This window comes from Salarias fasciatus, chromosome 12, assembly GCF_902148845.1.
Source record: "Salarias fasciatus chromosome 12, fSalaFa1.1, whole genome shotgun sequence".
NCBI lineage: Eukaryota > Metazoa > Chordata > Actinopteri > Blenniiformes > Blenniidae > Salarias > Salarias fasciatus.
In genome coordinates this window covers 3,616,558-3,640,560 of record NC_043756.1, presented here as the reverse complement: position 1 = coordinate 3,640,560, position 24,003 = coordinate 3,616,558, and the positions used below count along the sequence as shown (strand labels likewise).

General features: G+C 45.9%; 1 protein-coding gene across 6 annotated transcripts; it reads left to right on the top strand.

Moving 5' to 3' along the window:
* Positions 1-2,144: 2,144 nt before the first annotated feature.
* cdca2 (cell division cycle associated 2) lies at positions 2,145-17,484 on the top strand. 6 transcript variants are annotated; one of them, XM_030103963.1, is made up of 16 exons: positions 2,145-2,348; positions 2,412-2,451; positions 2,735-2,930; positions 4,519-4,655; positions 7,700-7,871; positions 8,272-8,423; positions 8,814-8,960; positions 10,942-11,071; positions 12,296-12,579; positions 12,754-12,805; positions 12,914-12,988; positions 13,303-13,370; positions 13,710-13,802; positions 14,052-14,126; positions 15,939-16,083; positions 16,196-17,484. In XM_030103963.1, the coding sequence occupies exons 3-16, from the start codon at positions 2,735-2,737 to the stop codon at positions 16,885-16,887; spliced, it is 2,418 nt and encodes an 805-aa protein (XP_029959823.1). In that variant the 5' UTR covers positions 2,145-2,348; positions 2,412-2,451; the 3' UTR covers positions 16,888-17,484. The 6 variants fall into 6 exon arrangements, with proteins under 6 accessions (XP_029959823.1, XP_029959825.1, XP_029959824.1 ...); XM_030103965.1 differs by lacking the exon at positions 2,412-2,451 and having other exon boundaries at positions 13,740-13,802; XM_030103964.1 differs by lacking the exon at positions 2,412-2,451 and having other exon boundaries at positions 14,055-14,126.
* Positions 17,485-24,003: the final 6,519 nt, after the last annotated feature.

Sequence of the window (24,003 nt, the reverse complement as noted above, 5' to 3'; positions counted from 1 at the left end):
CAGCTGTGGAGAGCGGATCGCGGCTGCATCTGATCTCAGTGTACTCAGCTGCACCGCAGACTCCCCAAACCTCACAGAAGGAGGACCTGTGTGTGTGTGTGTGTGTGTGTGTGTGTGTGTGTGTGTGTGTGTGTGTGTGTGTGTGTGTGTGTGTGTGTGTGTGTGTGTGTTTGAGACTGCCAGTGAGTGGGAAGGGTTTACTGAGCTTTTCAGACCACAGTTGACCCACCTGTTCAGGCTTAAAGTTTTGTTTGAGCTAACAGAACCTCCCTGAAAATCATTTTAATGCACTTTGAATTATGGTAATTTATGGTTGAATGCATTTTTATTGTTGCCTTTATGATGGTCGGATTGATTTGAGCTTTCAGCTTCTAATCAACCGTCCAGCCAATTCCAGTTCACCCGGGGCAAAGGGAGGGTACACCCTGGACGGATGCACGGGGAAAACATGCACTCAGACCCAAACAAGGGATTTCTTCCCCCTTCCTTCTGTGTTGATATAGAGTGCTTCCCACAACAAGACTATAATTACTTCATTTTGAACTGAAGTTTAAACAAAATGTTATATGAGAAGACAAAACAACTACAGAAATGTTCCAAAAGAAGTAGGTAGAAGTGAAAACGTATTACTTTTTCACTTAAGTCAAAGTCAAAGTGAGCTTTGTTGTCAATTCTGCTGTACAAGACACACAGTGGAATTGGAATTTTGTCTTGTTTGATCTGCCACAGCGTAGATAAATATCAGTAAGAATAAAAAAATACAGGATATCGACAAAATATATCACCCAGTATTGAATAAAAATAAGGAATTAAAGAATATAGGCAGAGAAAGAGATTTTAAAATAGAAGTTAAAACACTGAAATGTGTAATGTACCCCTGAAGTGTGCAATATGGGCTATTTGTATTCCCGTGCATATTTCAAAAGCAGGCAAAGTGGGCAGTGCACAGTAGTGGTTGGAGCTCATATAGTGAGAATGCCATATATTTAAATCTGGGTTACTTCCTACACGCCAAAAACATTCATGTGAGGCTGATTGATGCCCATAAATTGCAGGTTTTTCCCTTGTTTGCCTTGTGATGGACTGGCAGTCTGTACAGGGTGTTCCCACATCTGTCAATGGCTGTCAAAGAATAGTGCTTTGAATGTAGACGCCTTACTGTATTTAAAGTAAAATAAAATGAATGCCTGCATTTCATGACGCGATCACATGTGGTTGAAAGAAAGTGAAACTCGTTTTGAGTGCTTTGTTCTCCTGAATGCAAATGTGACGAGAACAGCTTAAACTATTTAACAGCAGCGCTTGAGCACAAACTTTATAACACTGAATTGAATAGAAATACTTTATTAATCCCAGAGGGGGATTCTTTAATTGAGTGACAGCTTAATATTGTGAGTGTGCCATGGCAAAGTGCACATTGAAAAAAGGTTAAATAGCATGACACAAAATACTAAAACATTCAAGCACACCTAAGGTTTTATTCTAAAATATATAAAGTTCTTATCCTGGCTAATCTTCAAAATATTTTTCATGATATTGATTTCAGGGACTTATATGTTATATAAAGCACATTTCCTCTGAAGAAGAATAAAAACAACCACATAGACCTCAGATGTAATATCTAAACAGGAGCATATAAACAATAGGCACACTCCCATTCATTACATTATCTTGTGAATTTTTTGAAGGGATAATATGCATCAAGTGCAAAGCTTCTTGAAAACATGTCCTCGGGAGGTATAGTATCATAAATAGATAATCAATAATAAATATGCCTTAAAATAAATATTTTTTGTAGCACTGAAAAAAATGGACGCAGTACACTAAATTTTTTTGGGGAAAAGAGGAACTTAAAGCTTCCCAGGGAACACTTAAATTGATTGATTTCATTTATTTAAGCCAATAAATGTACATTTTAAATATATCAATGGTTTTAGTTTCTTCTTAGTGCGTGTGCGCGCGCGGTCATGTGATATGACGTCTGACAATTCTATTGGCCAATTTATATTAAATGAGATCCGGTCGCCCCACGCGCATACACACACGGAAGTTAGTTACTCGCGGTGAACCAGCTATGTGGTTTTATTAACCGCAACTTTAAATCAGGCGATCATTTCGATCGTGATATTTTGAAAAGTGTTGCATGTAGCAGATCGTTTGTGGTTGTTTTGTAACTGTTCCTAACGGACTTGTCGGAGTTTGTCGCGGAGGGATCCACACGCCGCTCGACGGTTCTTGGAGCGGAGGGAGATTTGAAAGTGTTGTTCTTTTGAGCGTTGATAATCTTCCGTGTTTTGCACATGTGTCAGCGATAGACGCGTTTTTATTATTTATTTTATTTCCACACGGTAAGTGTTTCAACTTATTGTCACAGTGCTTTTATAAATATTGACTGTTTACTGCCGTTACAGCAGACGTCCCGTGTGAGGAAGTGGGGGTCACCACATACTGGTTAGTAGTAGTGCTAACTAGCTAGACTCCGGCCTTACTGTTAACCTGCTGACGGGCAGGTTAACAGTAACGGGCAGCTTGTGGTTAGCCTTTATTAAATTAACACATGTAATACAAGCTTTTCGTGGCATTACAGACTGAATAGAAACGTGGGATCCTGTTACATACACGCTTGTTATTGCTACGTTATGTTAAAGCATAAAAGCATACAGTACATGCGCCTGAGTTGTTTTCTGTCTCCAGTTATGTAAACACTTTGCTTCTCGTGCTTCTCTGGATGCAGATGGCAGCAGAAAAGCTGGACCTCGTTGGCCCTGATGTGGATCAACAGGAGAAAACGCTCCCCCCCTCGGAGGAGGAGGACACCCCCCTCGTCTCAGATGAACCTTCAGCCCCCCTGGATTTCTCCGAGCTCACACCTCTTCAGTTTGGCATCTCTGTGCAGAGTTTCTCCCCGAAGTTATCTTCAAACTGCAAAGGTGAGAAGAAGACAGAATATTATCTGCTGCCTCAAAACACCTTCAGAAAAAGTATTTACCTGCTCAGTCACTCGAGGTGGATCGGATGAGACGTGAAGCAGAACGAGCATGAATGAGATTTTAAGTGTTCTCTGCACAGTGATACTTAGTATTAAACTCGCTTATGCATATTCATACAGTGCTGCACTGCGGTATTATTACATGTAGGTGAGCCTGACTTCGAGGCTTTTAGTCATAAACTCACAAGTGTCTGATTTTGCTCCCAGCAGGACTAGCAACACATCAGCAGTAGGTGTAAATAAGGTTTCAGCTTCATGTCACTGAAGACTGCAGGGTAGTAGAGGTTACTTTCGCAGGCAAACACATGCATGCTTTTGGATGAGGGCTGTCTCCTTTTCTTTTTCCCTCCAAGTTTTGAATATTCACTGGAACAGGGTGCCCTATTCACCTAAATCACCAAACAGAAGTCACGTGTCATGTGGTGTTTTACTACGAAAATGGAGGACAGAGGTGAGCACAGCTGTAATGAGCAGACAGATATCAAAACAGAGAAGGGATGTGTGGAGGTATTTTAGGTTCCACACTGTGGACGTAAAGTTATAATGAAGATACAGCTCTGTTACTCACTATCAGCTCACCTGCAAATACAAGAAATGAATTTGGCTTGCCTGTCAGTTCTTAAAGAAGTGACAGCTTAATTCTTTCTGTACTGTAGAAGATCCTACATACACACACACACACACACATACACAGGGAGAACATTTCAACATTGTGTTGATCTGGGAATGTTCTTGCTGTGATGTGGTTGCTAATCACTCCCTCACTTTGTGAACTCCAACCTCAGAAATGAACATATAGTCAAACTAAAACCTCTCTTATGAGCTGTGTGAAGGGAACATGACGGCAGACTTGTTGAATTTAATCTTGTGATTTAATAACAGTTATGAAAAAGGTTATACCTCCATGCTCGATGTAGTGGTAAGAAGGAGGATTATTGTCATTATTCAGCTTTTCTCCTGTAAACAAGTGTAATTAATTACTAGTGTAACAGTGTCACAGAAAAATGTCAAATGCATTCATGCCATCAGTTCAATATACATTTATTTTTATGACTGAGAAATGTTGGCAGTGTGTGGTGCGGATAAGTGCCTGATGAATCTATTTGAGATTAATATGCCTTCATAAAAAGCCTGATTTAGAAATGTACTCAGTCATAGCTCGCTTAGCTGAATTATGCCATCATGGATGCCAGGCTGTTGCTCTTGTATTTTTCCCTTCTGAAGGCACTTAGTGGTTCTGCCCATGGCCTCGCCTCGAGGGTTCAGCATGATCAGTGGCGGTGTTTTTCTACAATCTGAAACCACTTGCAATCTAAATTTTTGCAGGAAAAACACATCCAATCCATGTACGGGTGACATTTTCCAAAGGATTCATGTTTCCATTTGCACCTTTTCATGTCTTAAATTGCTTAACTTTTTTTTTTTCAATTCAAATTTTCTACGCTGAACAGAGATGCTAATTGTAATATTTTGCTCCTCCGGTGTGACTGAGGCAGAATTCCTCTCTCTCTCTCTCTCTATTCCTCAAGATAAGTCTCTTCTAGCACAAATTAAAGCAAGGAGGAGATCCAACATCGGAGCCCGGGGCTCCCCAGAGACAAACTCTCTCATCCGGTTCATGGCACAACAGAGGATGAAGACTCCCCCAGCTTCCCGGACTCCAGAGGTGAGCAGCTCCCCGTGGCATCCCTGTCACATCGCATCGGAGCACCAGGCTGTGCTCACTTTGCCCTTTTGCTTTGGTCTTTGTGATGAGAAGCCAGGCTGGCACACATCTCAGGTTTGGTGTGTGACTGTACAGCATGATGCCTCTGCCTGTATTTATCAGCTACACTGTCATTCTACTGCTCTTCTGAGATCTCCTGGAATTACACACAGTGTGTCTGAAGTCTCAGTTAAAATGAAGTTTTTAGAGCATTTGAAATCTATTTAAATAAGAAAGAAATAATGTTGAGTTGGACTGTTTTGTAATATTCATCCCAAAGCTGTAATTTGCCTCGTGTTAACCGTGCCCCCAGTAACCCGTGACCTGAGGGCGGGCCGGCCATCATATCCGGCTCGTACAACACGTGTAGTGCACAATTGCCATCACAGCTAAATTGTTGAGCGCCGTGCAGCTGCAATCAGGCTGAGTAGCACACTCAAGAAGTGTTAATATCAGCAGCGGCCTAATGCATCAACATTAGCTTAATGCAGCATCGGAGGCGAGCTGAACACACAGTGCCGGAGCTCCTCCTGCAGCAGAGCCGTTTGAGTGACAGAAGGACTTCCTCAGTGGCGAATGGTGTTAAATACAGCTGTGTTTTGTACGAGGGATTACTGTGGCACTGAAGAGCTTGGCAGTCGGCCACATGTGACTGATTAAAGCAGGAACACTACATTAAAACACACTCCAACTCATGTGTCAAAGTATTAGCCTGCGCTAGGTACCATCTATTATGTGAGGGGAAATAATTTAAGTGTACAGACAGCCATCAGCTCAGCTTCTCTCATCTTCATCCGTGAATGGTGTGGTGAGAAATTACTTCATCAGAAACGTACTTACTGAAGGATGGTTGTATTTATGGATTCAGTCCGGTCAAACAGTGCCGTGACAACCTTTGAATTCAAACTTTAAAGTTTTCCTTTGAGGTGGTGCAGAGTATTGGTGATGAGAATGAAGGGATTTTCACAAAGCCAAACTGTTTAACCAGTAAAATTTCAAATAGAACTCCACATATTATGCATGTTTTTGCAAACTTAATCTGACAGCATGACTTTGAGGCTAGTTTGATAGCAGAGAGGAGCTCGCTTTGATCGCATCACTGATATCTCAGCTCAGGTCTCAGTGTCATGTTGTGTTCGCTACTCTGAAGAAATTTGTTAAAAATGATGTTTTCTTTTAATTTTTTTGCAATTTGCTGGGCTGGATTGGAGCTTCTTGCAGGCCAATTTGAAAAGTCTAAATCAGGGGTTTGATGATATTTATTATTAACCCTCTTTTATTATCATGTCACTACTGACAGGATTTGTCATGTGTAATTCTCTTAATGTAACCCAGCTTTGAGGTCTGCAGAATTGGAAAAACTACCAAAAAAAGCAGAGAAACGGAGATTTGTTCCCATATGATACTCATTACAATTCCCCTGACGACTTTCTCAGTTTGACTCCAATCGCAGGCACAATTTAGTCATTTCTGAAAACTCGCTCATTGCACATTTTTGACAATTCGACAGCCATAAAATCAGAATAATTCTCGTTAATCCGGTGGTAAAATTGTTAAGGATGCCTTTCTTTTGACACGGCTTGACTCTTTGTGACTTCTCGCTAATGAAAAGCACACAGCATGATCTCTTTTCAGACATGCAATATTTAACGTTTCCGCTTTGTTAAGCAGTTTGAAGTGAGGTTTTTGTCATTTAATCGCAGGTGACTTTTGCATCGACGTCTCTTTTGAGTATCTTCAGATATTCTCAGGCAGTTTTGGCATCCAGCGCTCGGTGCATCGCAGTACACGAAGTTGCATGTAATGTATGTTAAGCTGTTAAGCCGCCTGGTTATCTTGTCTTTGGCGCAACGAGGGAGCAGCCCGTCTGATCTCCTGTATAATTATCCAACTTGTGTTATTACTCCCCCATAAAATCCAAAACAATCAGGATTCTTTTCCTGCTTGTGAAATGTGTCGCTATTTGTTTAAACTATTCATAAAGATGTGACTACTTTCATTTGGGGAAAGCGTCGAGTCCTGTTGAATAAATGACGAGGCGTGAATTGTACTCACAAAACAGGCTTTGAAAGATCAATGTGGAGAAAAAGGTCAAACTGTGTGAAAGTGTAATGATGCTTAAATCTTTTTTTTTTTTTTTCTTGTCTTCTTCCGGCTGCCATGTTAAATGGCCATTAACATAGTCCAGCGCATCGCTGCTCTTTTTATCAGAGTATAGTAAGAGCCAATGAAGAAGTCATTACAGGGACACATAACTCAATATTTAATTATCAAACACTCGCACCGTGGAGGTCACAGGGGTTGATATTAGCGGTTAACATCTCATCTGTGCAAATGTCGGCAGCAGTCGAATGAAAGGTAAGGAAGTCTGTGTTTTGACAGAGTATTTCTCTGTTTTTGGGGCTGTGTTTGTTCCGCACACACTCCGAGACTCCTTATTGTGGAATTAATAGATTGAAGTATCGTCATCGCTGCGGCTCATCCCACAAATGCATGTCCCTTATTAAATGTGACACCATTTAAAACCTTCTCTTGCTTACTGGAGCCTGATAGTGAAAGAGCCAGTGGGGCACAAGGGGCGGGCGCTAAAAACTCTGAGCCAATGACGTGGCTGTGTCTGATGTGTCCAGGATGGAAAGTGTGGTGAATTTAAAAAAAACACACTGATCATAAAATTAACAGAGCTGTTCAGTATGTTGCAAAAGTGGATGAAGAAGTTTTTGTGGACATTGTTCCACCTTGAAAACTTCCAGTTCTCGGGTTTCTTTGGGGTGAGTTTCATATTGCGAGCGATTTTCCATAGAATTATAATAATAAGAACCGGAGAATTATGACAAATGGCGGGTTGCTCGCTAGATGACGTTGGACCAAGTAAGCTATACTGTGATGTATTGATGTGCTGCCTCTCCGTTATATCGCTTTATTGATGTTTTTTTGGAGTGTATGACCTGTCAAGCTGAATCGCTGCTTAGATGTTTCTCTTTTGCTGCTGTCTGGACCTGCAGCTTGTCAGAAGTAGCCCCTTCCTTCCCCGGGTGGCCTCCACTCTGAGGCAGAAGATGGCCTCCTTCCAGATGCTGATGGATGTGGCAGAGAGTGACGCCTGTGATCTGGCGGCGGCGGCGGCGCAGGACGGCGACACTGGAGGATGCATCAGGACAAGAGATTATCTGTCTGGTGAGGCCGCCTCATTGCCGCAGGATTAATAGTTTCGCTCCTCAATGAGGATCTATGCCAGCAGGATTTCTTTATGATGTCTGGAGGCAGCGTTTAAGAGCAGTGGATTAATGCACGGCGCTGCATAAGCCTGACTCTCTCTCCACATCTCACAGCAGTCAGGTCGTCTCGGTCAGCCTCTTAAATGTTTCCCAGCAGTTTGTTGCTGAAGTGTGACTTTATCTGTCTTTCTTTAATCAATCTTTTCTTTCCTCAGCTCTGTTTGCTTTTTATGTTTATTTTTATGTGGGGAAATTTAATTTCTATTTAGCCGAGGTGTCCCCAAGTCCCATTTGTTTTTGTATGTTTATGTAACGTGCCTTTATGACTGATGGTATTTATTTATTCTGTTTCCACTCAGATGGGAGCAGCCATGATGCAGGCAAAGAGAACAACCCACCAGCGACACCCACACCCAGCAAGAGGAGGCGTCTGGGCCCCCTGGAAGGCTGCGGCGAGGAGATTAGGGAGGCCGGCGCTCCTATCCTGCACTCCAGTCTGAAGGAGCAGGAGGTACGCTCACTCAACTTGGCTGCTGTAAATAATTTAACTGAAAGGTTTTACCACTCTGTACTTGCCGTCCATTGACTCCGCACAGTATTTTTATCTCCTCCGTGAATGAAAAGCTCAGGAATTTGAACTGCGAGCAAGTAAAAGGAGGGAAACCAAACAAATCCTCTCAAGCAAAACAGATTTTTGCTGCTTTCTGCAAACATCTCATAATAATTTATTTATCACTGCATATTATTTGGTTTGAACTTTTAAAACCTGGACATGGTTTTTGGTATTTTGTTTTGTGTGCTTGTTATATTTTTTATCCTTGTTTGCGTGAGTATTAATGCTTGAAGCTGTTATTTTTATATTACAGCGCTTTGACAGCAGATTCCTCCATCGTGTCCACAGGTGACTGAAGCCCGGGCGACGCAGGATGTGACAGAAGGACCGCTGCCGTCCAGTGGGGCTGTGGAGGAAACCCCCGCTGCGCTTATTCCTCAAACCCTGGACGCTAACTTTGATTTCACTCCCTACTCGCCTTCAAGGAAGCATCAGGTTCGGCCAAACACACACGCATTCGTTTAGGAGCTTAAAAGAGGTGTTTATTAGAAACCTTTAGAGCAGTGGTGGCCAACGACAGGCGGATCAGCTGGAGCTGTTTCTAGACACGGTCTCCATGAAAGTCTCAAAGCAAACATTTAATAATTTATGTCTTAAAAACAGTTGAGTCTGCATTTAACTCATTTATGTCACCAAACTACTCTGTTTAAGCACTTTTAAAGAGTGTAAGTGAAAAGATGGCGGAGTGCCAGGCTGAAGGGAGAAACGAATCTTTGAAAAAGAAGCGAGTGAACCAAGAGAGTTACGTAGAGCGTGGCAGCTTTGAAGCAGTAGACAGAATCTGAGCTGAAGTGTCAAGTGTTTGTTTAGAAGATCTTTGTCAGCAAACCCAGAAATGTTGTCATGTTTCTTGTAATGAGTACTTAAAAACAAAATGTCATGTATGCATCGTGTTTTTACAGGAATGTATGACAAAACTAGCTTCGATTAGAATTTTACATAGAAGAGGACTTCATTCAAGAAATACAGAAAATTAGAGCAGATTTGAAACCTTGCATTCCGTAGCAGTACCAACCCACCCAACACCCTGAGACGGAGTGTAAGCCTAAAGTTTGTCCTCGGAGGAGAGGAAGTCATTCTTACAGAACAAAGCAAAGAGACTGTGTTGGTCATGTAGTGTATTATTAGGTTCCTTCAGCTTTTTTGTAATATTCCAGATTGTGACGGGGAGTTGGGTCCCTCAGCAGAGAATCTGGGAATCACTGGTCCAGCTCATGTCGCAGGTTGCTGGAGACATTTCCAGCTGGCTTCGGGTGTAGGTAGTGTACTCCCTGAACAGGTCGCCAGTTCACAGCAGACAAAGAACATGCAAACTGCAGACAGCCAGGCCCCCCAAGTCTGAGATGTAGTGATTAGCACTCCCACCTCATGAGTGTCCCTGCTTCTGGGTGGAGTTTTCATGTTCTCCCTGTGCATGCAGGGGTTTTCTCCAGATACATAGTGCAGGGTGGCGACCTGTCCAGTGTTTAGTCAGCTGGGATCAGCTCCAGTGTCCCATGATCACAAGTTAGATAAAGCTATGTAGTGATGAATAGATGAACCATCTAATTATAACTTGATCCCTTTCAACTCGTCTGTCTCCGAAGGGCTGATGTCTAAAGCTTTGTAGACTCTTCCACGAACCTCCCACTGTGATGAAAAATAATTACAGGATCAGAATGACTTTAACAAGATTCTGACATGACACAAATTCTCACTGTACGTGGTTACAGCAGCTGTTAAATTAACAGCGTCTGAAAGTGAAGTGATGGCTGTGGCGTGGGCTAACCGAGGTCCCCTTCCGTGCTCGCCCGCAGGCCCAGCGCAGCGCACATCCGCTGCAGCCGGGCTCAGAGCAGTAATCAGACGTCTCGTCTGCGGCCACACAGCAGGCAGTAACAAGGCAGACCTATGATAGCGTTGCCCACGAGCCGCGCCGAGGCACCACTTCCTCCCTAACTCAGCCAAGTGCCTCGGAGTCCTCAGCATGTGTTGTCATGCTGGCATCTAGGAATAATACCCCGTATTTAGAGATGTTAGTGTCAGTCTGGGTGGAAGCTGCTGCTTCTTCTTTCCCTCCGCTTCCAAGATTCCCGTTCTTAGTTTGAGTGAAATACTGGTCTGGAGTTGTTGTTGTTTTTTCTGTCCACTCTGGAGCTGCAGTGCTCTGCCACATCACTGTCTGCTGAGTATTTACTGCTCTGCTGATCAAGACCAGCCCATTTTACAGATTGCAAGGAGAGTAATGTAAAGAACACCTGCAGTGAGTTGATTAGATGGAATGATTCCACATTATTTTCCACTCCGGTGTTTTTCTTGCAAAACTGTGTTCTGGTTCTGGATGAAATGCTAATGTCTCCTTTCCAACATGGTCTCTGAAGCTGCATCGAGCCACAGTCCAGCAGAAGGACGGATCTCACATTTTCTCTCTTCACAGGACGGCGTGTTTGAAGTCCAAAGCCCCAGCCGCCCACCACCTGTTGCTCCTGCAGCCGCCACGCCGCCCCAGCCGTCCTCCCCCTTCCACATCCCCCCGTTCCCTTCGCTGCTGGAGATGAAGCCCACAGGTAAACACGCTGCTTTCTGCCGCCCTGCCGCAGTAACTGCTCTTTTATCTCTGGCTTTGCCTCGGCTTTGAGGCTCTGTGCACAGCGCCGCGTTTTGTTCCTCTGTAGTCGCGTCTGCTTGGCTGCATTGTTGTCATTTCAGAGAAGATTTTTTTTTTATTAAACTACAGGTCCGTTTTCTGTATCTGAAAATTCAGGATTTTTAGTTTTTCTAATAGTTTTCAGTTCTTTTTCTTTTTTCTTTTGCAAAAAAAAAACAACAACAACAACATATTTTTACAGTGTACCAGACTCAGAGGTGATAACTTCTTGCTCTGCCAAACCGTTTAAAGCAGGTGTGTCAAACATAAGGCTTGTGGGCCAAAACTGGGCCACAGGTCACTCACTCTGGCCCACCAAACCACGAAGCAAATTGTAAAAGAAATTCTGTCCACTCAGTGAAGATTTGCCGGTCACTAAGCGAACAGTTTAGCCGAGCCACTTGTTTCAGTGAGCCGTTAGCTTAGCCGCGGGCTAACCTAAGGTGCAGAAACCCTGCTGTATTCACAGCATGTCTGAAGGACGAATCTTTATTTTCAGTAGAAATCAATGTGAGGAACTGAAAATCAATATTACAGCAGGCTGTTGAGTTTCATGATGTATTGACATTTCATTATGTTTTCACTCCCCTTTTATTATGATGCCGTTTTAACCCACTCAAGATGAAACTGGGCTGAACTAAAGTGTGATTAACGCCCCTGATTTAGAGGAAGGTCAAAGGGAGAAGGCAGGGCAGGGATCAGACAGTAAGCCTTTCAGCAGGTTTGATGGGGACAGAGCAGAGAGATCACAAACGTTCCCTTCAACTTTCAAACATCCAACGAGAAGGTGCAGAGACCGGAGGTCAGTGATTCACAAAGAGAGAGAAAGACTGTAGAAATGTTTCCCAGCTTACCAACAAAAGGATTCGGTGATGCGATCCAGGAGTAAGATTTTCGAAATTTTAGGCTTGATCTTAAAGTGCAACAGAGCCACAATGCATCGGGTGTCAAATGGGGGTTCAGCTGCCTGTCAGTGTTTAACTCAACATCTTGTTTTGTAACGCCCACAGTTGTTACCATGGATACAGTGAAAATTGAAACAAAAAACAGTGTGTTTATTTAGGTTTGTGTCCTCGGTGTCAGTGGCTGAGAGCAGCAGAAGGTGTGCGTCTGTTGTACATTTAAAGTTTTGCCGTGTTTGCAGACGAGGATGGGACGATGGAGGCCAGGAGGAAGAAGGTCCGCTTCGGAGCCCCCCTCTCCCCCGAGGTGTTTGATAAGAACCTTCCTCCCGACACGCCGCTGCGGAAAGGCAGCACGCCGGCCCGGCCCGCCACGCCCGGAGGGAGCCTCCAGCTGCGCTCGGCGCTGAAGACGCCTCAGAGGAGCGCCTCCCGCACGCCGCAGTCCCAGCCGAGCCTCGGCAGCCCCGACTTCGGCGCTTCGCCTACATTTTCTATTCCCTGCAGCCACCGGCAGGGATCGGAGGTGAGGAGCACGGAGAGAGATGATAGGTGTTGTTTATGAGAGACACATCCTCTTGTTTGTTTGGTTAGTATGTTAGTGTGGCGTCTTTTACTCACGGGAAGAAGGACATGACCCACACCCTGGTCCAGCTTGTAAATATCACTAAACAATGTTTTTAAAATTCTTTCTCCTCAGATTGTTTTCCCTTCAGCCGAGGAGAGCAGCTCTCCATCGACGAGCGATCCAGGTTGAATATTACTTTGAATACAGTCACTGACCCTGTGAGAAATTGTTTATTGCCTTTGTTGGGAAGCCGTGCGACTCGTAACGGCTCCCTCCGTTTATTGCCTTTCAGAGTGTGTGTGGGACGCCCTGCCTGTGAATTTAAACAGCGCCTTCCAGGAGGAGAGTCTCTCCCAGACCGAGACAGGTGAAGCGCCGTCCTCATCTCTTCGCTCCATGGAGCTGTGTACAGTTCAAGACGCTCATTTTTAGTATAGAATGAACAATATCCAAGGTCATCGAGTTTACGTTTATAGAAACTAGGGATTTCTTTCCATGGATATTTAAAGATAAAAGCCGAATTGACGTGTAAAAGGGATTTTCAAAGCATGTGATGATGATTTAGGCGATCAACATTATAAATAAGTTTTTAAATATTGTCATTTGTTGTCAGATGCTTAACTTTTTCTTTTCTTTTTTTGTATATTCAAACATTTTTCATTCCATGTCAATCTTGAGCAGAGACGAGTGAAAAACCTGAAGCAGCTGTTGAAGATTCACCTTCAGCAAAATCCAACAAAAGAACAAAGGTCAGGCACAACTTCTTCTCTTTTGATTGAAACAAAGAAGAAGGAAATTTTTGTTTTCCAGTTTATTGCTTCCTAGCAGTAAACCTGATACGACTGCGAAGCTTATTCGTTACTTTTTCAAGGTGTGCCACATTTGTTTTTGTGGGATGAGCAGCGGAGCTGAGTGTGTGGATTAAAGCTTTTCTCTGCTCTTCACTTTTGTTCACATCTGGTGGATCAAATGATTGCAGTGGAGAGCAGATTGAGATTTTAACAAGCATGAAAGTGTCAAAAGTGCTGCTCATCCCACAAATGAGGCGCAGTGAGGGAGAAGTTCAGGTGGTGTTTCGTTTCTTATAGGACTCACTGACCTGCCGTGTTTCCGTCCAGACGGGACCAGATCAGGAGCCGGCTGCTGCCGCTTCGTCCCGACCAGGAGGCAGAAAGAGGAAGGTCTGCTATCACCACAAACTTCTCTCAGCTGGATCTCACTTCTACAAATCTCCATTAACATGACAAGTCTTTTTCCTTAAAAAAAAGAATGATGTAGGGGTCATAACATGCTCCTCTCTGATGCACTGTTTAATTCCTCTGGATCTGAACTTAATGGCATCCAAAGATTTCTGCTTGATGTGTGCAAGTGAGCGTGGCAGCGAGGCAGTGTGTGCAGCGTATCCTCAGGCCAGCTCTCTGTTCTCCCAGCAGCCAGAGGAGGAAAGCCAACCTGTGAAGAGGTCGACGCGCTCCGCTGCCAAGTCGGCCTCGACCAAGATGAAGGTGAGCCGTCCGAGTCCGGCTCGTTTGATCCCTCCTCACGTCACGTCGCCGACGGCTCTGCTCAGGCTAGCTCCGGCTCTCTTCTGTCCAACCACAGGACAGATCGATGTTTGTCTTCGTTTTCCCCAGTGTGTAGGAGCACAGCACAACAACGCATCCCTGCTTAGGTTTTAACTTTCGAGGTTATTATGTTACTATTTTAGCCCCCTGGTCCTCTCAGGATGAAATCAGGCTGTTTGTGGCTCCTGAACTCAAACATGTTTGACGCTCCTTTTCTAACATCCGTGAGGCTTATATCATTTTATGCTGATGTGTTTTGAACCTGAAGAGTAGAAATGAAGTGAATCTGGCTCAGATAAGAGGACCCTGCTCTCAGTTTGAGATTTCAGTGTTGTTTCTCTACCAGTAGTTAGAGTTTCATTACAGGTTATTAATCTTAAATTTGAAAATTTGCATCTCTGAAACACAAATAGTTTTTTGCAATAGGAGGATTTGAGTTTTTCTGCTATACTGAAACCAAAGCACGTGCTCATGACTGAGGCTGTTTGTGATACGATTCATTGACAATGGAAGAACTCATCAGCCAGGTTTTGGTCTTCTTTTGCACTTCTCCCTACAGAGAAGGTAAAGCTGCATTTGAAGAAGGTCACAAACACATATACCTTCTCCTTTGTTGTGCTTTCAAGGCGGAATAATTTCCCTTGAAAGCAGAGCGCAGTTCTTTAGTGAACATTAGTCAAACAAGAGAAATGCTGCATCCACTTAGCGCGAGGTGTTTTCACCGGCAGATCTGTTGACAGCGAGCAAAATAAAGAGCATCGCCGCACACAACATATCCTTTAAGCCCATTCAGTCATGATTCATTAATAAATGGGATAATCCAGAGAAGTACAGCTAATGAATCACAAGAGCCGTGCTCCATCCCAAGCAACTGGATGGCATTCTGGTGTGTGTGTGTGTGTGTGTAGGAAACTCTTGTTTTCTGCTGTCAGTTAGGCACACACTCATATCACATTACTACAATCAGTTTTTGGAGCACTTCCAGTGGCATTGTCGTTGAGTTTTTCCTTCCTCTTCTTTAAAATCAGCTTTAAGTGAACGGGTTTGTTAGGATCATGAAAAACAAATCCAGACTTTGAGCCTCGGAAGTGATTTAAATCTTGATGAAAATACTTCCTGGAGTCGCGGTGGCCTCGAGGTGGGAGCACTGAGCTCTTGGTTCATATCTCAAAACCAAGAAGCTTGTGGCGATCGAGACCTGATGCTGGTGCTGCGTCGCCGGCGCGGTGCACAGGGCACGGCGACTTCTTTTAAAGCCACAACTTCAAACTTCTCTAAAGAAGGGATTCCTGGAGGAATTTGGGCGTCTTTCTCCTGTGAAGGACGGTTTTCATTCCTGCCGAGCGTGTCGCTGGTCGCTGACGTTACGTCATCCAGAAATGGAGAATTTTCTGACTTTCACTTTAAGTTTTTGTCAAAAACTTGAATATTGCAGCAGAGATTCTCAGTTTGGATCTCAGTGTTTATTCTGCTACTCTGAAAAAAATGTGTTCAAGTTTTCCAGTTTGGACTGACGGGCCTGATGTTTGACGCCCAGTTTATCCAATCAAATATCAAAGCTCTCGACTCAGAATGTTTACCTACAGCAAAAGTAGCGATGGATCAATGGAGGATTTTCAGCTTGCGAGGTAATCAGCTGATATCGATTTGAGGACTAATTGCTCTCCGTATTCCATCATTAGAGGAAACAAGCGAGCTGACAGATTGAATTTGTGACCCGTCAGTAAAAACTCTCCACATCATTTCTTACAGACGACCTCGGGACGAGCTCGGCAGTGGAGCAAGGACGTGGACCGCTCGCTGTACGGCTCGCGCGCGTACGCCTCCAAAAACCCCGACCTGAGTCCCATCAAAGAGCTGGCGCGGAGGAGCCAGTCTCAAGCGGCGGCGCAGACAGGTACAATATGAAGCACTGGCTCCTGCGACCTCACAAAAGTCTAGTCGATGATTGGGAAATGTGAGAACGACATCTCATATGAAATTCATTTTTTATGTTCCCCTCACCACAGCCACAAACCACGACGCTCTGCAGAACCCTGAGGCTGATCCCAGCTCAGCGGCGGGGAAGAGCAGGACGCCGCTGGGGCTGAAGGCTCGAGGAAGAGCTCAGAGGAAGAGGAAGGTAACTATTCCTGAAGAAAGCCCGCTGAGCGAGGAGAAAGAAAACTGCGAGGACCAAACTGCGGCGGACGTGGACGCAGCGCCGGGAACGCAGCCAGAACCCGACGCGCCTCGCCGGGGAGACGCCGAAGAGCCGAGCGCCGTCACCTCTGAACCGACACCCTGCTCCAGCTGGGAGGGAGACCCAGACTCTGCCCTCGCTGCAGACAGCGAGCCGGTTCTGAGGAAAAGAGGCAGGAGGAGCTCCAGGATCGTCCCGGTCCTGCAGGAGCAGCAGAACCTCACAGGGGAGGCGGCAGAGCGCCAGCAGGGAAGCCTCCAGTCCAGCCAGGAGGAGCAGAGTCCGTCCAGCAAGGCCCTGGCCCCCTGGCAGGACGATTTTAACTTCGAGGACGTTTTCAAGCCGGTGGCCACCAGAGGGCAGCGCTCCGTGCGCCGCAGCCTGAGGCTGAGCTCCGCCGACCCCGAACACGGCGCCGGGCTCGCCTGGATACCCCGGAACTCCCCGGACGAGCGCAGGAAGACCCGGGGCCGGCGGCTCAGCGCCGCGCTCCCCGAGGAGACGCAGGACGCCCCGTGAGACGGCCCGCCGCTCATAATGGACCCGGGTGTTATCACACCTTCACCCCTCACTACTCTGTCTTATCAAAATAAAATGAGAAGAAAAAACTTTCAGGGACGATGCTGGTTGATGTGCGGAGTTGATGCTTTTGTTCTGTGCGAATCCTCGGAGCTCGATGGTAATTTGTAACCGGTTTCCCTCCAGTAAGCGAGTGGGTCAATACGGCGAGAGTCGAATCATCTCTGCTGGATCAATATCCCAGCACTCAGCTGGTAGTCACACTGCATCTCCAGTCCCCTTCTTTAAAGTCATTAGATGGAGCATTTCCAAGCCAGTATCTCCTCTGGTGGAGAGACGAAGATGGCCGGATTACATTTCCCATCAGTCAGCACCAAACTGGACGTGGCAGCGGGACAAAACTGAAATCAGATTCATATAATGAAATAATTCTATTACTTACTACCTTTTTTTTTCTTTCTTCCTTCATAAAAGCAGTTTTTGTGTGTTTTTAAAAGAGTGAGTGAGTTAACTTGTCAAAATGTGCTCTAGTTCTGATTAAAAGCTTTGGCTCCCTGTGAAGACAACACATTAGAGCAAAATGTGTCCATTTAGACTCATTTAAGACCGAATTCATCTAAATAATAAAACGCTTACTGTCGGTGTCAAAGTGATGTTCCAGCTGTGTGCCGACTCCGGTTCAAGTGCGGCGGCAGTGTCGGTGTCCTCGTGCAAACGGAGGACCTTTCCGCCGCGTCCCTGCGAAACGCCGGGTAAATTACCCGTCTCATCTGCATTTTGAACGCGGCCAAATGCCTGGAAGTAAATTGACCTCCAACCTGCAGATTCAAATCAGCTGCTTGTTACCGACTTCATCCATCTGTCAGGGAGCGACGGCAGACAGCACTAACAAATTGAGTTTCAAATTCACTCCACATAGGAGAATTGGCTCCCAGAACGAAGCGCCGCTGTGATCTATCCATCACGGCCAAATGACTCCCTCCCTTTACATCCAGTCACTGAAGGACGCCACGGGCTGTCTGACTCCCCCACTCTGTGCCAGGGGCTCGTTCTGTGCCCCCCCACCCCCCCACCCCCACCCCCACCCCCACCCCACCCCACCCCACCCCTGCTGGAAGAGGCATGGACTGGATCGTACGGTGGGAGCGCACTGCCCTCTGGTGGCGCTTATCAGGAGCTGCACCCATCCGTCCATCTTCCTGTGCAGGGTCACGAGCTGAATCCAGCTCCCTGGACAGAGAGCAACCACACACACACACACAGGGAGAACATGCAAGCTCCTCACAGAAAGGCCGGGATTTGAACCCGGTGAGAAACCTGTTTCCCTGCTGTGGAGATGATTTGGTCGGAGGACGAGTTCTTCGTGCAGATCCTCCTTAAAACTCGTTTTATTGTTCGACTCTGCTGCCAAACTCCTTCACCTCTACACAGAGTGGGTGTTGGGTGTGTTGTCTGTGGGAGTGAGAGCGCGGGAGAGTGTGTGTGTGTGTGTGAGGGGTGTGAAGCCCCTGTCCCTGGCAGACGGGCATAGTGAAGACGGCTTAACACAAGAACAATGGGGTCCTTTGACCAAAACGACGCCCCCAAGACATGTGGCCTCCTGTCACCGTGGCAACCCCCCATGGGACAGAGCGAGGTGACAGCTGGAGAGGAGGACTGACAAAAATGGAGTCCATTTCTTTCCACTGAAGCTCCCCCGGCTCCATATCTCTTCCCTCTTGCGCCTGTCCTCCTGGGCGCTGCGGCCGCTTATGGATGTGGTTACATCTCACTTTACGGCTTCATGTGATTGACCTTATGGGGCCGGCTCACCTCCCGCGACTCCCCCAGACAAGATCAGGAAGAAAGAAGAACCAGAGGCAACAATAAATCAGGCCTTTATGGGCTCCTTGCTGCCGTCAGAAATAAGAGAGCGTTGACACAAAAAAAAAAAAAAAAAAAAGCGGGCCTAAGCCACATGATTTCACACTCACTGTACACTTGATTTTACGCCTCATTTTAAATCGGATGAGCACTTTCTGGGCCGACACAAAGAGGGCACAGTCGGTTATTTGTACTTCCAGATTTACAGACCTTGGTCTTTCAATTAGTTAATTAGTAGCTGAATGGTATTAAGTTGTCCTGCTGCCTGGGTCCTTTCTGCGCCGGGCGCCGTGAGCCTCCCATTATTGATGCTCGGCGGCAGGATCTCTAAGCCCCGCGCTGCTCCGGCGGAGCTGCAGGCGGCAGGAGGAGGGAGGCGAAACAAAAGGCAGGACAACAGCGGCACCGCTCTTCTGTCCCAGGGTGTCTGCATGCTGCAGCTGTGGCTGTGGCTGCCTCCAACCTGCTGCAGACAGCTGCCTCCCCACTCCACACACACACACACACACACACAAACAGCAGACTGATAGTATTCAGCTTCGAAAGGGCTTCATACTTCACCGGGGAAGAAATCTTATCTTGTAGCTTCTAATAGGCTCTAGCACAGAGTCATTGTTGGAAACCAGGGACTCAACCGAGAAATGATTGCTGTAGTTTTTCTTCTCTCTGTGAAGTTTATTCCACAAATAATTAGAAATTAGTTTTGCTCTGAGTTAGCTGGGATCTGCTGGAGGACGGATGGACAGTCTTCTTAGCAAAAACACTTCATTTGTTTCACGCTTCCTTCTCATCAATAAGCTGCTGATACATGTTGAGGAGATGTTATTTTACCAGGCAGTTGCTTCATCCTTTACAGTCAAGGTCTGGTCAAAATGGCCATGAGTTCTAAAATCATAAATAGGGCCAGTTTCTTGAGGTTTTACAGATTTTTGAAGAGGCAGAGGGAGGAGGGCACATGGATGCTGTCTCCGGTGATGGGAGGAGGACAGAAGTCCACCATGTTGGATTTGATCTTGAAGTGAGGTCTGATGGGAGCAGCTTCAGAGGCCTTCGAGTGGAAAAACCAGCATCAAGCATTTTGGAAAAACAAACTTTCTTCCAGGACTGAAAGTCTCAATCTCATTTCTTTGCCAGGTATTTCAGTCTGGGGTTTGACAGAAAAACTGTCATGGAGGACGATACCTCAGTGTTTAAAGGTAGAAAGAAATGTCAGTATCAGTTCAGTGAGACGTTCATACCTGAGTTATCAGCTTTGTCTGGATTTGTTGGATGTTCACTGTGATTTAAGGTGACTGCTGTCACTATTTAATATTTCAAACATGACTGGGTGTGTTTAAGAGTCTTCTAATGAGCAAGGTTGTTTCCATCACTACAGTGAGCAGCGGTGTCAAACATGTGGCTCGCAGGAATGAACTGGTCCCAAGATGGTCCAGGCCAGCCCAGTCTCACCCGGACTCGACTGACGCGACAGCTGAAGGTCTGGAAGTTGAGTCCAAATCCTTCAATAGGCGCAGCTTCTAGAAAACACCAAACAAGACTTTCTAAACTGCTGCTGCACCTCCTCATTGCGTCCGAATGAACATTTTCAAGTCAAAAAGTAAATGTTCACTGAAAACGCTCCATCTCCATGGAAACAACTAAACTTTTCTGAAATGTTGCTACGGTGCATGAGCGCCACGGCCGCAGTAAATAGTTGTTCTGCACATTCTCAGTAGAGCGATCATACTAATGTTTTCCTCCAGAGTGTCATGGCTCCCAGTCCAGATCCTGTTGGGACTTGATAGTTTCATAGTGTTTTCGTGCTGTTCTCTCATTGTTCATGTTTCGAGTGTATTGTTCTTGGCATGCGTGTGTGTGGTTTCATTTCTAAAACAACCACTAACATCCCAACATTCATTTTCCTGTTTTAGCATTTCTGCTGTTTCCCCGTAAACAGACATCGTTCTCGAAACGGAGCCCTAATAACTTCTTAAAGTGTATGTAGAGACGAGCTTCCTCGCTGCGGCTCGGCTGTCTAATAATAACTGCAGCACTCGCTGTTTTCTGCATCTGCGTGCGAAGTGCCGCTCCTTTGATGTGACCACAGATCGGCCCCTGAAGGCCTCGCCTTTGTCAAAGTGCTGTTTGTTTGGCTGCTAAGTGCGCTGTTGAGAGAAGCTCAGATTTAGGGATGTTCTCCCAGTTTTCAAAGAAGACTGCAAACATGACCCTTTTTTTTTTTAAATGAGGCTGAATCAGAACCCTAAACTCCAGGCTGATCTTCAGCTCTCGGTTGAAAGTGAGTTTCCGTTTAACCCTTGCTCACTTTACACTTCTCGCTCTCTCTCTCTCGTGCTGAAAGGGGAACTTCTGCAATTTCACACTTGAAAGTCTGTTTACGTGTGAATAAACTGTTTGTGGCTTCAAAAGCAGATGATGAACGTTTCTAGGCTGCGGCTTCAGTGCAGCCTCCCCTGTGCGTTTCAGCAGTTGTGAGTCCATGGCGAGCCGGGCCGCCCGGCGTGGTTTCAGGAGCGAAGCGGCTCGCTGCGTTCGCTGGATGTGAACAGATGACGCTCTGACATACCGACGCATGTCTGCACACGTCGGAGTGAAGCAGCCCTGGCTGAAGCGCTAACTTCTCCACTTTAACACATCCAGCGGCGTCGAAGCGAGCCTCTGGAGCGAGCGGGATTTACGTCCAGTCTGCCCAGGCCTTTCGCGAAGACGCTTGACGGGAGTTTTAAGATGTATTTCTTTTTAATGACCGTCACCTTCAGTGTTAGATGAAAGCTATATCTGGAGAGAATGTGCTGATTTGTGTTTTTTGGTTAAATTTTCAGAGAAACCCCAGGAGTATCTGGGAAAATCGTTAAATTAATGATCTGTTATTACCGGTTTTACACTCTCAAAGACTTGCTGAAGCTGCATAAACCATAATGACGAATTTGTGCGGTGCGTGATGAGCACTTCTCCCTCAAATTAAAGACATCCTGCTGGGTTTGAATTCGGTCTTTACGGCCTGATATCACTTTCTCTCGGCGCTCACATCAGTTCCCTGCACATTCCAGCACCAGGCCCCCCCCCCCCCGGGGCGCCGTGTGAGTTATCCCTTTGTTGTATTGCAGTGTGGAGGACCGGTTGCTTTTCTCTGGTCTCTGCCTCTGGCAAACTGGGAACTGCACCACGTCTCATTCATCCTGTGTGCTCAGAAGAGGCAGGTAATGGAAAATCAAGACAGAAACGACAAAGATCTGCATCATAAATGCACCGTGATACCAGAATGTCCGTCTGAGATGTGGTAATCCTGGAGCAGCCGAGCAGGGAGTCTCCGGAGGAAGGAGGCATTCTGCCATGGCAACTTTTCTCAGAGAAGTCCCTGAAGAGGCGCTCTATCTTCAACTCTGTGAGCATCCGCCTGAAGGGCGCTGAACGCAGCTCATACTTGTTCTGGAAAAGGCGCCGCAGAGATTCAACTTAAGTTTTTTTTTTTTTTTTTTCCTCTTGACTAAAAAACAGAAGATGCAGTCCTGAGATTCGCAAGACAATCCGAACTGCTGGATGGAATTTAATGTCATTTTTAGAGGCTCCAGAGATCCTGGAACATTTTCCCTCTTTACTGTTCGTGGATTTGGCTGCTTTGATATTGATGCTGAAGCTGCTTCCACACGAACTTGTTAAAATCTGCTAAACATTTAGCAGTAATTCACAAACGCCAGCCTGCTAACAGTGAGAGACAGCCGGCCATCCACACTCGCATCCGTCTCTATTTTGGGGTCATCCATTAACCTCACATGCATGTTTTTGGACTGTGGGAGGAAGAACATGCAAACTGTACATAGGAAAGCCCAGACTGGATTCAGGAGCAGGTATTTTGAATTCAAAGCAGGAAATCTTGACATCTGAACGCACAAAAATATTATGTTGAAACATATGAATAGAATCCTAACTTTACATGCAAACTGCTGTTACTCTGCTGCTTTGATCTCAGTGTTTCAGCAACTGTCGCGAGAAGTAGATTTTAAAATCCGCAGTTTTTATTGTTGTGACATGATGAAAGTTTGAACTGCCATCACTTATTGAGCGGAGCTGAAGTTTAAACAGGACATTTCTCACATCCAAGTTTTAAAAAACACATCTGCATGAAGATCAGCGAGGAAGATGGCAGCGCTGTCGTTCGTCTGTGGATTATATTGGGGGGGTGACTTGATCGCCGGCTCCTGTTGTCTCGTAAATCCTCTTAGAATCTGCAGTGGGAATTTCCCAACTGGTAACTTCCTGAAATTATTACCTGCGCGAATGCGCCGTCATTTACAGGAGCTTATCCTGGAAGCAGAGAGGAGAGGAAAAGAAACATCAGCAGAACAGTTGCTGCACATTAGTGGAAAGCCATTATGGGAGCTCCTGGAAGAGGTCGTGCTGCTGTCTGTGAAGACGCCGCTGTGAAGCATGTAATGCATCATTTTTATACCCGTCAAGCCGTTCAGCGAGCCCCCCATGCCCTCTGGGGAAGCATCCGTATTTGTGGCATTCTTCTGCTCAATTATTCAGCGTTTCACTTCAGCTTGGTATAATGTATTTAGTGGAGCGTGACATTTTTACACCTACCGCACATACCGATGTCTTTTAGGGACATCGTCTTTGTAATGTTGAAACAGTCGAGTCTGCCTTGTAATATTATTTTTTTTTTTTAACTGTCATTCAAATACTTTGCCACCATTCGCGATTCTGTGGAGAATTAAACCAAACACTGAGCTGTGTGTTTCCTGTGTATTAATTTACCCCGTGTGCCGGAGGTGACCCGATCACGATCAGCGATGGCTGGCTGCTTCCTGTGTGAGGAATGGGCCCGGCCGACACGTGTCAGCCGTGATGAATGAGCAGGTGTTTGGGTCGGTGTTAAGTAAATGGAGTCATTATTGATGACCCCGGAGCTCCCAGCGCGTTGCCAGTGTGGGTGATGACTTCCAGGCCCCGGCCGCGGTGAAGCGGGGGTCTTGTGTCTGGGCGACGCGGGTCAGGGAAGGACTCGCAGCCTCGGGCCGGGATGCTCTGTCTGCCGCGGCGGGGTGAAGCTGAGTGGCTCCGACTGCTGACCTCCAGCGAGGAAGTTCATTGGCACGTTGGCTCCTCTGCAGCAGTCACTGTGTGTGAGTTCCATGTGATGGGAGCTGAAAACTGAATTAGGTGTGTTTTCTTTGGGGGAAATTTCAGTACATTATTCCTCCATCGCAAACTGTCGCAACGTCTTTTGGCAAAGATATTGATCCCAAA